Source organism: Aptenodytes forsteri, unplaced genomic scaffold, assembly GCF_000699145.1.
Source record: "Aptenodytes forsteri isolate BGI_AS27 unplaced genomic scaffold, ASM69914v1 Scaffold61, whole genome shotgun sequence".
Taxonomy (NCBI): Eukaryota; Metazoa; Chordata; class Aves; order Sphenisciformes; family Spheniscidae; genus Aptenodytes; species Aptenodytes forsteri.
The window spans coordinates 2243757-2257338 of record NW_008794443.1 but is presented as its reverse complement, the minus strand read 5'-3'; the positions used below and the strand labels follow the sequence as shown (position 1 = coordinate 2257338).

At 37.9% G+C, this 13582-nt stretch overlaps 1 protein-coding gene across 1 annotated transcript in view; it reads left to right on the top strand.

The window, feature by feature from the left end:
- The window catches only part of VPS13D (vacuolar protein sorting 13 homolog D), a 111156-nt gene that overhangs the window by 76999 nt on the left and 20575 nt on the right, over window positions 1–13582 (top strand). Inside the window, exons 67-68 of the mRNA XM_009289605.1 lie at window positions 6172–6304; window positions 8224–8419. Coding sequence (XP_009287880.1) covers window positions 6172–6304; window positions 8224–8419 — 329 coding nt within the window. The remainder of the gene's footprint in view (window positions 1–6171; window positions 6305–8223; window positions 8420–13582) is intronic.

Below are 13582 nucleotides of genomic sequence, written 5' to 3'. Positions count from 1 at the left end.
GTCAGTATTTTCCAGCTAAGTATTACTGTATATATATATTTATTAGGGTTTTACTGTTAGGTTCACCGTATGTGCTGATTTGAGATGTTTATTCCTTTCAAGCCGTCTGTGCTGTGCTGCCTGTTGCTTCTGTTGGTAGTACATCAGAAAGGCGGTAAATGTCGAGATAGCGGAGGGGAGGAAAATTAAGTTCCAAAACCAGTGTTCCTGCTCAGGGCTGTAAGGAAGAATGTATTTAACCGAACTCACATTCAGAAATCTGACAATGACTGTTCGTTCTTTACCTGTGCAGCTTTTGTTTCCTGTGATAAGCAGTTCTTCTGTCTCACGTGGACAGTTAATTATATTTAGGGGAGTTACTGTTGAAACTGTGGAATAACTTTTAATCATCGTGACTGGGGATTTTCCTGTTTTGGAAAATGTAAGAGTGTATGTGAGAACTGAAGATGACATAACTCACAGTTTATATTAGACTTTCTGACTTAAATAAATTTTAAACACTCTTTTCTACCTTGCTGAAGTAACATACTTAAATTTGTACTTTGGTCTTTGAGAACCAGCTTTTATTATTGGAGATAAAAGTGTGAACATCATCCATGTGTGGTGTTCAAGGTTTTTTTTGAAAGGTGGTGGTTTGGGGCAAGAGTTGAATGGAGTTCAGCAAAGAACTCCTTTTTAAAGGCGTTCTGCAAAGCAAAGATGAGAACTGAGTAAACCCTGTGATTTCTAATTTAAATGCAGTTCGTTGTGAGGTTTGCACAGAAGTTACAACTGACCTATATTTCATTTCATCACTTTCTCCCTTAAAATTCCATCTTGGAATGTTCTGCTTTGCTCAGTCAATAATATTTGTAAATGTACCATTCTCTGATGCTAGAATTACAATGGAATGTTTGGACTTCAGTCATAATTGTGTATTTATTCTTTTGGGATGTCCTTAGAGAACCAGGCAGTGCCAAGAGTTTAAAAAGACTTTAAAAGATTACTTAAAACTTGTTTCCATGCTGTGTGCTTCATGCATCTAGCTTAGAGGGAACATGCAGTACAAAGTCTAGAATTAGTTTTCATTTGCTTTGAATTCTTCTTGTGCCCCATAAGCCTTATTTTTTGGCACCAGCTTTGATTCACAAACACTGTATATGGGTGTTTTTGTTTTTCTTCTATTGGTGGTAAAAGTTCTTGTGGCAAAACTTCCTTAATTATTGGGCCTTTAAAAAGAAAACCAAACACACACCCCAAAAAAAACCCAAAATGTGAGTAGATCAGTTTCTTGTACAGATACTATTTCAGCTGCTTTTGCAGATCATGGTAGATAGTTAATATTGATTGGTGACACTACGTAAACATAAAAGGAGAAATGATGAATCCTCCATTTACTTGAATCTACCGAGGAGGAGGCTAAGGCCAGCGTGCCCCGGGCTTATGGAATTGTAGTAACATTTTCAATAATCGTGACGTGCTGAGAGTGGTTTACATGTTGTTCCAAAGATGGTGTTCACAGTAGTATAATGTCCTGGCAATCGGAGGGAAATGTGAAAGTCGTCGTATTTCACCCTCCTCAGGAGGATCAGTTTATGTTAGACCACATAGGCTTAAGTTAATGAAGTGTAGTGGGTCATATTTTCTGCTTGCTGTGTATTACCAGTTGGTAGCTTCACATCATATATGAACCAGTGTGGGGTGAAAACCAGGGATCAAGTGCCTCTGGAACGGAGCCCTGGAAGAAAAGGTCAATGTCCCTCCGTAGAGGGGAAGTGCAGGAAGTACCATCTGCTTCAGGGACAAAAACAGTCAGAGGAGAAAGAGGGTATCGGTGAATGAAGGTGGACAAATGTCCAGATGACTGGAGCTTTTTGGAGAGGTTCTCCTTTTTCTGTCCAGGCAGAATGGATAAGGCAAAGGATTAAACCGTCCATATTAATGATAAGTTGAAATATTTTTAGTACCTGAAATGACAGAACTTTTAATTAGCAGTGTGGAAGACCCATACTTCGCTTTGTTTGGAGATGCCAGGTTGACAAGTAAAATACCCGGCTTCTTACATGTACCTAATGTGTGGGCTGGTTCATTCAGTAACACTTTGGTGCCTTTTGGTTAGGAAGCAGGTAACTTATCTTAGCTGATACTGATGTATTGTGTGGCAATTCTGTTTCAAGGAAAAGGATATCTGAAATGGGGAAGAATGCAGAGATAAAAGACCAAGTTATTAATTTCTTTTTTTCATCGGCAAGCAGACAAAGAACTCATTATGAAAATTAGGATAGAGAAGGAGGGAGACTGGTTTTTAGAAGTCCCTTGATTAGTTTCATGTTTGTTCCACAGACTGACTTTTGTGTTTAGTTATGTTGGCATTTACATGGACTTAAGTAGGCTTTGAAGTTATCAGGTCACACCTTATTAACAAAAGCTAAGGAAGACAAGGGTGGATGCACTTTTGTTGTCACCTTTGTTTATCTGGAGACTATTTTCTGCATGACCGGGTTAACAGCTCAATAAGCCACCATCACTGCTCTTCCACAAGTCTTAATATCTGGATCTCAGTATCTAATATTGCACTTCTCAAAGGAGGCATCGAAAAGCAAGACATCTGGGGGGAAAAAGGCAAGTCTGCTTTCGTGCTTTAGCTTGTTCAAATCCCCCTTCAAAGTTTAAGCTGGACTTAAACCGCTTAAATTTGCAACGCTTACTCAAGTTTCTGATCCTGCAATAACTTGCCACTGCTGAGTAACTTTTTCTTAATACAGTGATTATAGTCTACACAGACTGGGCATAAGGTGTTGTGCAGGTTTGTGTTTGGTAAGGCAAGTCTGCTTTCGTGCTTTAGCTTGTTCAAATCCCCCTTCAAAGTTTAAGCTGGACTTAAACCGCTTAAATTTGCAACGCTTACTCAAGTTTCTGATCCTGCAATAACTTGCCACTGCTGAGTAACTTTTTCTTAATACAGTGATTATAGTCTACACAGACTGGGCATAAGGTGTTGTGCAGGTTTGTGTTTGGTTGGTTGGTGTTGGTTTTTTTTTTTCTTAATACAGTGATTATAGTCTACACAGACTGGGCATAAGGTGTTGTGCAGGTTTGTGTTTGGTTGGTTGGTGTTGGTTTTTTTTTTTTTTTTAAATGTTAGAAATCTTTATTTTTCCTTCTTATATAGGTAGGTACAATCCTGTTTGCTGAAATAAGCTTCAGAAACCATTTCAGTGAAAGTATTTCTGAGGTGCACAGAAAAGGGCAGTTAAAATTTTCTGATACCTAGCAGTTATTCCACAGACGTGGTATTACATATATTGGATAACATGAGAGATTACTTAGGTCTTGTTCAGATCATGAATCAGGATAATGCTGACACTACAGTCTGAATCTTTATTGCAAATAAGAGTCTAAACTTCAGAGCAGAAAACGGTGAGTGGCTCACTTGCCTAGCAGACCTTAATATGTGACTCGCTAACGCCTGTGAAATGTCTCAGTTGTTCTGTCTTCGCTGGCATTTTGCCCCTGGTTGGCAAACTCGATCACATTACATTCTGTACCTCAGAGCAGGAAAAGTGCTGCAATGGTCCCCAGCTGGAAATTGTTCAGAAGGGACCTATTCACGTGTGTTCACTGAGGTAACCCGTTGTTTTCGGTACAAGTGGTACAGACGACTACAAAAGTTTGGCCTCAGTCTTTATTCAGTGAGGCCAGAAAACAAACAGTACCTGGGGAGGGGGGAGGAGGCGTGTCAAGAAGTAATTCGACATGAAGTTCATGTTCTGTAATTAACATGTGTTGAGTTTAGATTTTGTCACCTGAGTCAGGGCAAAATGGAAACATTTCATGGCACATTTGGTACATTAGAATCTTTAAATTGTTCTATTTACAGCTGTAATTCAGTGTTACTTTCTAAATAACGTGACCAAAATGTCCCCGTTTAACTTTGGTTTTACAGTTAATGGAGACTATGACTTTTAAATTGTGTGCAGGTGATTGTTTTTCTTTTTTCCTCCTTACAAAGAGAATAATTTACTATTACATTAAAATTCTTTCTATACACTAAACCAGAATTGACTGTTAGGTGTCAGATTCTGCTTCAGAGAGGAAGGAAAATCTGAGGAAAGACTGGATTGTATTTACTGGGAAAGCTGGTATGGTGGAGCTGGCCAATTTAGACAGAGGGGGGAGGGGAAAAAAGCCAAAGCTGTAAGGAGAGCTTACGAATTTCGATCAATATTAGTAAGTTGGTTTATTCCTGCTGGCTGGTTGTCCAATCATGCACTAAGTTAACTTTCAAAATGTGTTCGTGAAAAATCATTTTCAGGCCTTGACAGATTCCTTAATGAGGTTTGAATTTTGAAGGCCTATTGAGCCTTTTAATTTTTATAGCAACTACTCTAATCCTCTTAAAGCAAAGTATTTGTCCAGAAAAAAACCCCAACCTTAAACACAGCTAATAGATAGCTTCAGGTTGGTTTGTATTTCTAGGCTAATTTTAAAAAAAAAAAAAAAAAAAAAATCTACATTAAGTTCACAAAGAGGTCAGGAGTAATTCAGTCACTGATCACTATGTTCTGTTTAGTGTCCGTATGATCAAGTCACAAGAAGGGTCATGGGATTTAATTTTCATTCATGTTGTTAAAGTCTACTTGTGTAGATAATTGGAGCCACTGGACCAGTTTGTCTTTGAGCTGGAAAGAAGTATCTAAAACTAGGGAATCATGTCATTAGTAAAAAAGAAATGCAGCCGTGGAAAAAATGACAGAAAAAGGAAGGGAACTTTGTCATTGCATCAAGCGCATAAATTAACTGTTTGTCTGTTTCTTTTTTTAATCTTTAGTGTATTAGAATCAGCATTTCACAGAGGTTTTAGTTGTCTTCTGGTGCACACCTTAATCACATAGGGTTTTTTAACATAACTAATAGGGATGCAAAGGAGATAGTACATGCAACAAAGCTAAGCTGAGCAATGGAAAGGGCAGTGTCCATATACGGTTCTTAAACAATGAAGTACTTGTCGTAGAGGAGCTATGATCATGCAAGGACAGCAATGATTTCACCATTGCTGCAGCCATCGAGTATCTTTGACATTCCTGTGGCAACTGGTACATTCCCCAGCCCTAGTCTAAGACACAACAAAGCATTAAATTACCTTTCCTTTGGGGGGGGAAGTTCATTTATTGAAAGAAGATTGTAAGAATGCTGATGCCAGTTGAGGGAGGTACAGAAGATGAACAACTATGCGTAACCAAAAAATAGCTAGTTTTTGGAGGTTATTCCAGGAAAATGCTTGCTAGGGGTCCTTTTCTATAATAATATCCTGAATATGAGGTAAGGTTTCGGGTTTTTTGTCTCCTTTTCTTGCCTCCCTCCCTCCTCCAAGCTTCTGTTTTGTATCTGATTACGTCAAACGAAAGGTCAACGGATCACAATAGATCATTTTTATTTGGTGCTTTTTCATTGACCGGTACTCAGTAGAGGTCAGAGTTCTCAGAACAAATCCCGTTTGGACTTAGATGTCCTCTTTTATCTGTAAATATGTCTCAAGTCTTCCCCCATACTGTTAAAGGTAAGTGTAAGGAGTAAAAATGCTCCACACACACGTTCAGGGTTCCCCTTAGACTTCTGTTTTACAGTGTGTAGTACCTGTGGACACTTACCAACACAGCCGTCTTTGAGCGGATCACCCCATGTGCTGCAGTGAACATGGCGTGGCTCGCCCACCAACTCTTTCCACAGTAGAGCTATTTCTGCGTTGTGTTACTAAAAAGAATTTAATTAACTCTCTCAAATGTTTTAGTTTCATGACGGGCATATTTGCCTTGAAGCTTTTCACATATCTTTGCAGAAGAAAAGCTTTGTATCTAAATAACATTCTTGTGAGTTTTTGAAAGGTTACATTGGGTCACTGGCACTTCTTTTGGTACATCTTTCACAGGCTTCATTTATTTTGGCTTGACCACTGCAGTTGGGCACCTGCTTGGTTTTTGACTGTCACCTCAGGATTTAAGTTGCAGCAATGGAAAGCACAGGTTAATGTACTTCAGAGCTTTCTTCATGGCAAAAAAGCTGGAGTGACTGCGTACATGGAACAAAATGAGTTGTATTTCACAACTAGAATCTAGGAATCTTCTTCAGTAAATCTATGTAAGATAAACACCTTTTGTTCTTTTAATAACAGAAAAGGTTGTTCTCTTACAGTTCGCTGGGACCTTGTCAGATGGTTTGGGAAAGACAATGGATAACAGACATCAAACCGAACGAGAGTACATTCGATACCATGCTGCAACTAGCGGAGAACATCTTGTAGCTGGAATCCATGGACTTGCACATGGTAACCCTTAGCTATAATTTTAATTCATTTCTCTCTTAAAAGTAATGATCAGATTGAAAAGAACAGTTTGCATTACTCTTGGGTGATTATTTGAAGCCAGGGAGGTGGAGCTATCATAGGCTTTACATTTGAATTTGAACAAGCGTTCAATTCAAATTTGAATTGAACAAGCTTGCAGGTCGGGGTGGGGGGGTTGTTTGTTTTTTAAGTTGACAGAAACTACATTTAAGAATAAGGTCTTTTCATATGTAACTGTAAGTAAAAGGTTTTTTGCAAATTAAAACAAAATTTAAAAGAAAGTTCATCCAAAACTTCAGTTTCTTCATAGAGACATAAAATACCCATGCAAACAGTCTTTCTGAGGGCCAGGCTTTAAAATAAAAATTAGTATGGTTGGATTGTAGCTTGCTTATGTTTGCTTTCAGTTCCAGAAGCTGAGTTTCCTCAGAATCAGTACATCAGTTTAAAGTAACGTTTCACCAGTTGGGATATTTTGTGGTTTTGTTTTTGTTTTTTTAAGTCTACTAAGAACTAGAGAAATGCATTTGTGTAAAAGGCAACGGACTAGTCTTAATTTGGCCAGAATCTCACATCAATTTAGTTCATGATTTATCTGTTGAAGAAAGTTAAATCAGTACAAGCCAAGTTTAAATCAGACATTTGTATTTTACATCGTCTTGACTCAGTTTGTTTAAATGTCAGTCTTTTAATGCAACTGTTGCAGCCTGTGTAACGATAATCTGGCTTTCACTAAACCGGCAATCTTTTCTAAGCTGAGCAAAAGTCTTTATGCTGGACTTTTGTCATAAAGAGACACTGCAGGTATTCAAATGGCTCATGAGAGAGGTTTCTCTCACACCGGTGTGCTGTAAAGTCTGATATAAATTATATTGGTAGAAATGCCAGAAATCTGAAATATGTCCATCTTTGCTGAAAAGTCAATTATAAAAGCACTGCATTGTGTTTGTATTATCCAGTAATTAGCAGGACTGTTTTAGTTTAATTCTGTGGAGTTTTTAAATGCTTCCTATTCAGTTTTTTTCAAAAAAGCAAATAACTGTTAAATCCTATCTGTTGAAATGTAGGAATTAACCATAAGCTATAGGTACTCAAGAGAAGTGATTTAAATACTTTGTGCTTCTCGAGTTCAGAAGTTAAGATGCTGCCTGGTCTGTACTTCAATTACAGACCTTAAAAGAGTACCGGGCTGCTGAAAGCTGAAGAGCCAAATGGTGGTAAGCATTTTAAATGAGTGCTTAAGCCAGTTCACTAAAAATTGGGATATTCTAATCGTGGAGATGTGAAATCTGTAAAGCGTGTTCTCAATAATATGAACCGTTCCAAGTCTTTTGAAGCCTCAGTAGGTTCTCGATTTCTTCAGAGCATTCAAATTCTCAGCAACGGGAATGTGCACAGAAATGTCTGTCGGCAGCATCACAGTTAAAATCACACAATGCCAGTTTAAAATAATTTACTTTTTAAGGTGGAGAAATGCACTTTCTATTTTCTGTCTCAAATTGTATAAGCTTTTGTGGTAATAGAATTTTGTCACATTGTAAGTAACAGCTTCACCTCAGGAATAGATGAGGACCGTTTGTGTAAATACAGCTGGGAAATAAAACAGTATAGAAATATTTAAAAATATACATCTTTATGTATAGTTATACAGTCAAGTATACATACTGAATTAACTCTTTCTGTGGGATATTATTGTCTGTGTATGCGTGTGTATACTACATATACAAAGTATAAAGTTATTAGCTAATGTAATCAGTTGTGAAACAGTTTTTGTATTACATTAAATGCACGTTTCTATCAAGCTTGACAGTAAATCAGGCAGAGAGCATCAGCTGTGACAAGGCTCTGTAATTTTTAGAGGCAGTACTTCTGGCCTACTTTGCTGTTCTTGTCTTTGCTAGGTATCATTGGAGGATTGACAAGTGTAATAACTTCAACAGTCGAAGGTGTGAAAACTGAAGGAGGTGTCAGTGGTTTCATATCAGGCCTTGGGAAAGGGCTGGTTGGCACAGTAACCAAACCTGTGGCTGGAGCTCTGGATTTCGCATCGGAAACTGCACAGGCAGTGAGGGACACTGCAACTCTAAGCGGCCCCAGGTCAGTAAGCAGTTTATATTTCCAATCAGTAATAGTGTAAAAATGCATATTAATACCTGCTGCAATTTCTGATCCGATTATCTTTCCTTACCCAAAGAAACAATAATTTAATCAAATTTACTATGAGCTATTATTAGTGATGTAGCCCATTTAATTCAATTTGCTTTTTCTTTAATAGATGGCATTTGTTGATACTATAACGAGTGAAATTTGCATGGAAAAGCTGCAACGTAAAATAGGAATTATTAAGCTACGGCATTAGATTAAAGCAAAATTTTTAAAAGGCTATATAGAACGAGATTAAACTTCCACCATGGAATCCTTATGCAGAGTTGAAATGGAAGAGTTCTTCTCCCTGCTCTACCCCCAGCTTCCATTTAGCTGTGCAGAAAAACTATTCTTCCAAGGGTTGAAGAGTTCTGGCATCAATATAGTGTCATTATCTTCTAATTTTCATTTTGTACAATAGTTCTCACTTATAAAAAGTGTGGATATATGCCCTTACGTCCACATGCTTATCTGTTTACCCATGCATACGTGGATGTTAAGTGTCAGCACATCAGGACGGATGCTTTGGTGTGCTTCCTGTGTTCAGTTACTAGCGTAATGTGGTCTCAACAAAATAATGGTGATGATGTTTAAAGTACCTGAATGTTCATTAGCACTGACTGTGAATGTGGAAGAGGGAAAGGGCTAAGTTCTAAAAAAGCTGCTCTGAGAGAAGATTCTTTTTACTCTTTGTGGCCAAGGGTTTACTTTATACCATAGTACTATGCCAAGAAGTCCTGTTGCACGTACGTGAGATCCTGCGTGCTGAAGAAGTGAAAGAAAATCCTAAGTAAATTTTTTGGCAGAAAGCTTAGAGAAAAACGTTGGCAAAATGTTGGGTTTTCTGGTTGTTTTGTCTTCCCATTTGGTTTTTCCATTTCCTGTCTTATTATGCCACGCTTGGAGTCCTGAAGTGTCTATCATCAGTGCTTCGGCAAAGAACAATAAGCTTGATGAAGTGTGAGTGTGGTGCAGGAGACTTTGAAGAGTGAACTTAGGTGTACTTTGTTATGAAAATGGAAGTGTTTACATGTATGTCTTATGTATTTGGTACTTAGCCTGATTTGTAAAACCAAGAGGTCAAGGATTACAATTTGATAAGTACATATGCATACATAAAATTACATGAGAAGTCTAAGTGCATCCCTGAGAAAACACATCTGTTTTGCTTGTACGTGTCTTAATTTTGTGACTGTACAGGCTGATTTATTCATGTAAAGGTGGGGAGAAACGCACCTGACTATACTGTTAGCTGTCTTACCAGTTGAGCTGTGTTTTTATTATAGTTTGTTTCAAGATACACGTATACTTAAAATTCATGTTTTGACATACTGCTATGAGATACAGCCTATGCACAGTAGCGATGATGTTATCAACGGTTGACAAACTAGATAGCAACTGGGAAGGGGAGGGCCTCCAACCAGCCTTATCTCTAGCTTGTGTTTGCCTATGTGACATATTTCCCTTTAACTTGTTAACTGTCAATTAAGAGACGAGGTTAAGACAGATGAGCTGAACCACAGTTTTGTTTCCACTAGATTCTGAAATACTATTGTCATAGACGAGCACTGTGAAATTATTGTAGTGTTTACACACACTCTGCAAAAAGTTTCTGACCCAGCAATCTTCTACAAGGAAAAAAACAAACACCCCAAACAAAAAGAAAAACCTTTTTCACTTACTACATTTCTCCACTCTACAAAATCTGATCAAAACTTATTTTAGATAAACAAATGTACTTGAGAATATGTAGATAACGCAGGAGGGGAAAAAAACCAAAAAAACTCACCACCACGTATAAGCAACCTTGCACTCGTGCTTTGTTTGTCTACAAGGAAAAAAACAAACACCCCAAACAAAAAGAAAAACCTTTTTCACTTACTACATTTCTCCACTCTACAAAATCTGATCAAAACTTATTTTAGATAAACAAATGTACTTGAGAATATGTAGATAACGCAGGAGGGGAAAAAAACCAAAAAAACTCACCACCACGTATAAGCAACCTTGCACTCGTGGTTTGTTTGGTTAGGGGTTTGGTTTTTTTTTGTTATTTGCTTATATAATGAAGCAACCAAATTGTTCTTTTGGGCGTATGAAAAAAAAAAAAAAAAAAAAAACCACAACAAAGGATTTGTACATTTTTTAGACTGCTGTGTACCAATATCCCCCTGCCGCATTTGTTAACTGTTCAAATATGTGTGGTTTGGAATCAGAATAGAACAGTGTTCCAAACCCAAGTTGCTGGCTCCAGTTGAATGTTCTGTTTAAGCATGCTGGGCCATGTAGACTCTTCCAAGCTAAGTACACAAAAACAGCTAACCCTGATGAATATAAGTTTATGGCAGTAACTGATCTCAAGTGTAGTTTTGAACAATTGAAGAATGTGAGTTAATAAGCATGGTAAGAGCCATCTTGACCTTGTCTTGAGACTGGCAGCCTATGTGCAAGTTTCCAGTATTGGTGCAAAGTTGAGTCAACCAGTTAATTACAGTTGCATTTAAATAGCATGATACATAACCATAGATTATAGGCCCCTTGCAATTCTCTAACTACATGGTTGAATTTTTAAAAAGCCCTGAATTTAAGCTGCTTGACTTTAACCATTGGATCAGTTTTGAGTGAGATGAAGAATTTTAATGGAGGTTGTAAGTTTTCCTAAAAGGCATGTTCTAGTTCCAACAAAGTTACTGAATTGAACAGACACTGAGGAAGACTCTGTAGCTTGTGTTACTGTGATCGTGCTGTATGGACATAAGCCTCTTTTGGCTTCGAAATGTATTGATTTGTACTGGGACCTATGCAGCTAGCACAAACCCTGTGTTTGGAACATGGAGCCAAATATGGCTGAGATGCAGACGATGGCTTTATAGCTTATGGTGGTAGTTTAAAAGGTGATGTGTTTAAAGTACAAGAAAATATTTTTTTAAATCTGACTTTAGGCTGGACTTTTTCAAGGCTAATCTTATAACTTATTATGTAATCATATAATTTATTATGCTTGTTATGTATGAGTAAAGCTGCCTTTATACTTCTGAATTTTAATGCAGAGGAGAGCATAAAATAGCTGTTGACAATGCAGCATACATCTAATTTATAACCAGTTAATGCCTGTGACTTGATACCTTTTTTTGAGTGGGTTTTATGTGTTCCAAGTACTCTAGTGTCACATACAAGAGTTCTGATTATTTCCATATTTGTCATATACTGCCAAAAGTCTTAAAGACCAGTTCAAAACAGGAAAGCTGTTATGTCTCTAGATATGCTTGGAAAGCTCTCTCCTAGAAACGTGTTTTAAGTCCTAGTGCAGCACAAGTAAAGAACATTTATATTTAGATCTGTGTCTAACTTAACAAGAAGTGCAGGAAACTGCCATTATGGCTTTCTCTCAGGGTTCTGGCAGGTCAGTGCAAGTTTCAGATAAACTCTTGCAACAACAGTTCAAGAACAGTGTTCTTTTCTGATAGTCACAATGTGAAACTCAGAAGTAAGGAGATAACTTCATGACCTACCCAATTCTAATGAATTCTGTCAGGGAAGTAGACTGTATTAGTTAAGAATAGTTTGAGATTGGCAAGCCATTAACGGTCACGGAAAATTCTTAGGTAAATATTTGATTCTTTTAAATGGACTTCCCCTGGAAAGAAGCAGCCTGCGCTAGTTGTTCTTTTGTTCACCACTCTCATGCCATCACTCGGGAATGTGCAGTGAGGTTGCAAAGTTTGAGACAATGTCAACATCAAGTGATTTAATTTTTTTTTTTCCCTTTGTGCATCCATCTGTTAGCTATGATTTTGATTGTAAGATCAAACAAAAGCAGTAGACTTGAGATCAGTGACGCTGAGAAGAAGAAGTAGAAAATATGTACCTAATTGTATGGAACACCAAAGAGTATATTCTCAAGGTTCTCAAGTTTTAAAGATAAATATTGCTTGAACCTTAACACCTCTGTATGTGTCCCAAATTCCCTCCTGACCTTGGACTTGATCTAGATCTGACTTCAAGAGTCTTTACAGTAATGTCAGTCATGTATGGGCCGCGACTCTGGTGAACGAGACGTTATTCTTCTGGTAAGCCCTTCCTAAGATTTTCCTAGAAGCCAGAGAGAAAATATATTTATCGGCTAGTGTTCGCTGTGCTGTGTAAATCTGGAAATGTTGCACACAGGACAGTTTAGCTGATTTATCGGTCTAATCTTTCAATGACTTGGGCGGTGTGATTTCCTTCATAGCCTCTTTCCTCTTTTTTCCCAGTGGGATAAGAGGTCTTTATAATGATCTGTTTTCTCAAATGATCCGTTTTCTTTTGAGCAAGTTTGCCCATTTTACTCCTGTGGCACCCCGTTAAATGGCTGTAGACATTGGCTTTTCCTCAGTGTTAGCCCTACCTCCCGTCTTCAGTCACGGCTGAACTTGATCTTACGGGTTTACATTCTTCTGTCATTAGTCTATCCAAATTCTTCTATTGCTGCTGTTGAGTTACTTTGAAATTGCCCCAGTCAGTAAGTTCCCATCAGTATTATGTGAAAAGGGACCGTCATATCCCTGTTCTGTGACAAGCTGTGCTCTGCAAGTCATCCAAAATTGTGTTGGCTGATTTTACTGCCATATCACATTGCAAATTGATATCCAGTTTTCTGCTTGCTATTTTCCTATAAGAGGGTTTGGGGGTTTTTTTATGTTTTGTTTTATTTTACTGCTTTGCAAATATCTCCTTGTCATTTAGTATTTGTGTTCTGGATTATTTTTCCCCAGATGAACCAGGTTGCAGTTTTGTAGGTTGAAACCCATTTCATTTCCTGCCATATTTCTGACCTCTTCAGGTTCTTTAGTACTTCGCTGTCCTCACTGGAGTTTTAAACGCCTCTTAGTTTGTCCTCTCCAAATATAATTTTACATGCTGCTTTTACTGGATCCTTGAAGTTAAGCAAGCCTGGTTTCGTGCCCACGCATTTTGCAGCACCTCGGTAGACGCTTCTCCCTGCTTTAAATCATTTTCTGTTACCACTCTCACCTGCTCAGTATTCTACTGTTAGGTTTTAATTTACCACTGGTAACTTTGTGTAGTTCTGTTGGAGATCCTGTTCTGTTCTTCAAATGTCTACTCTTGCTTGTT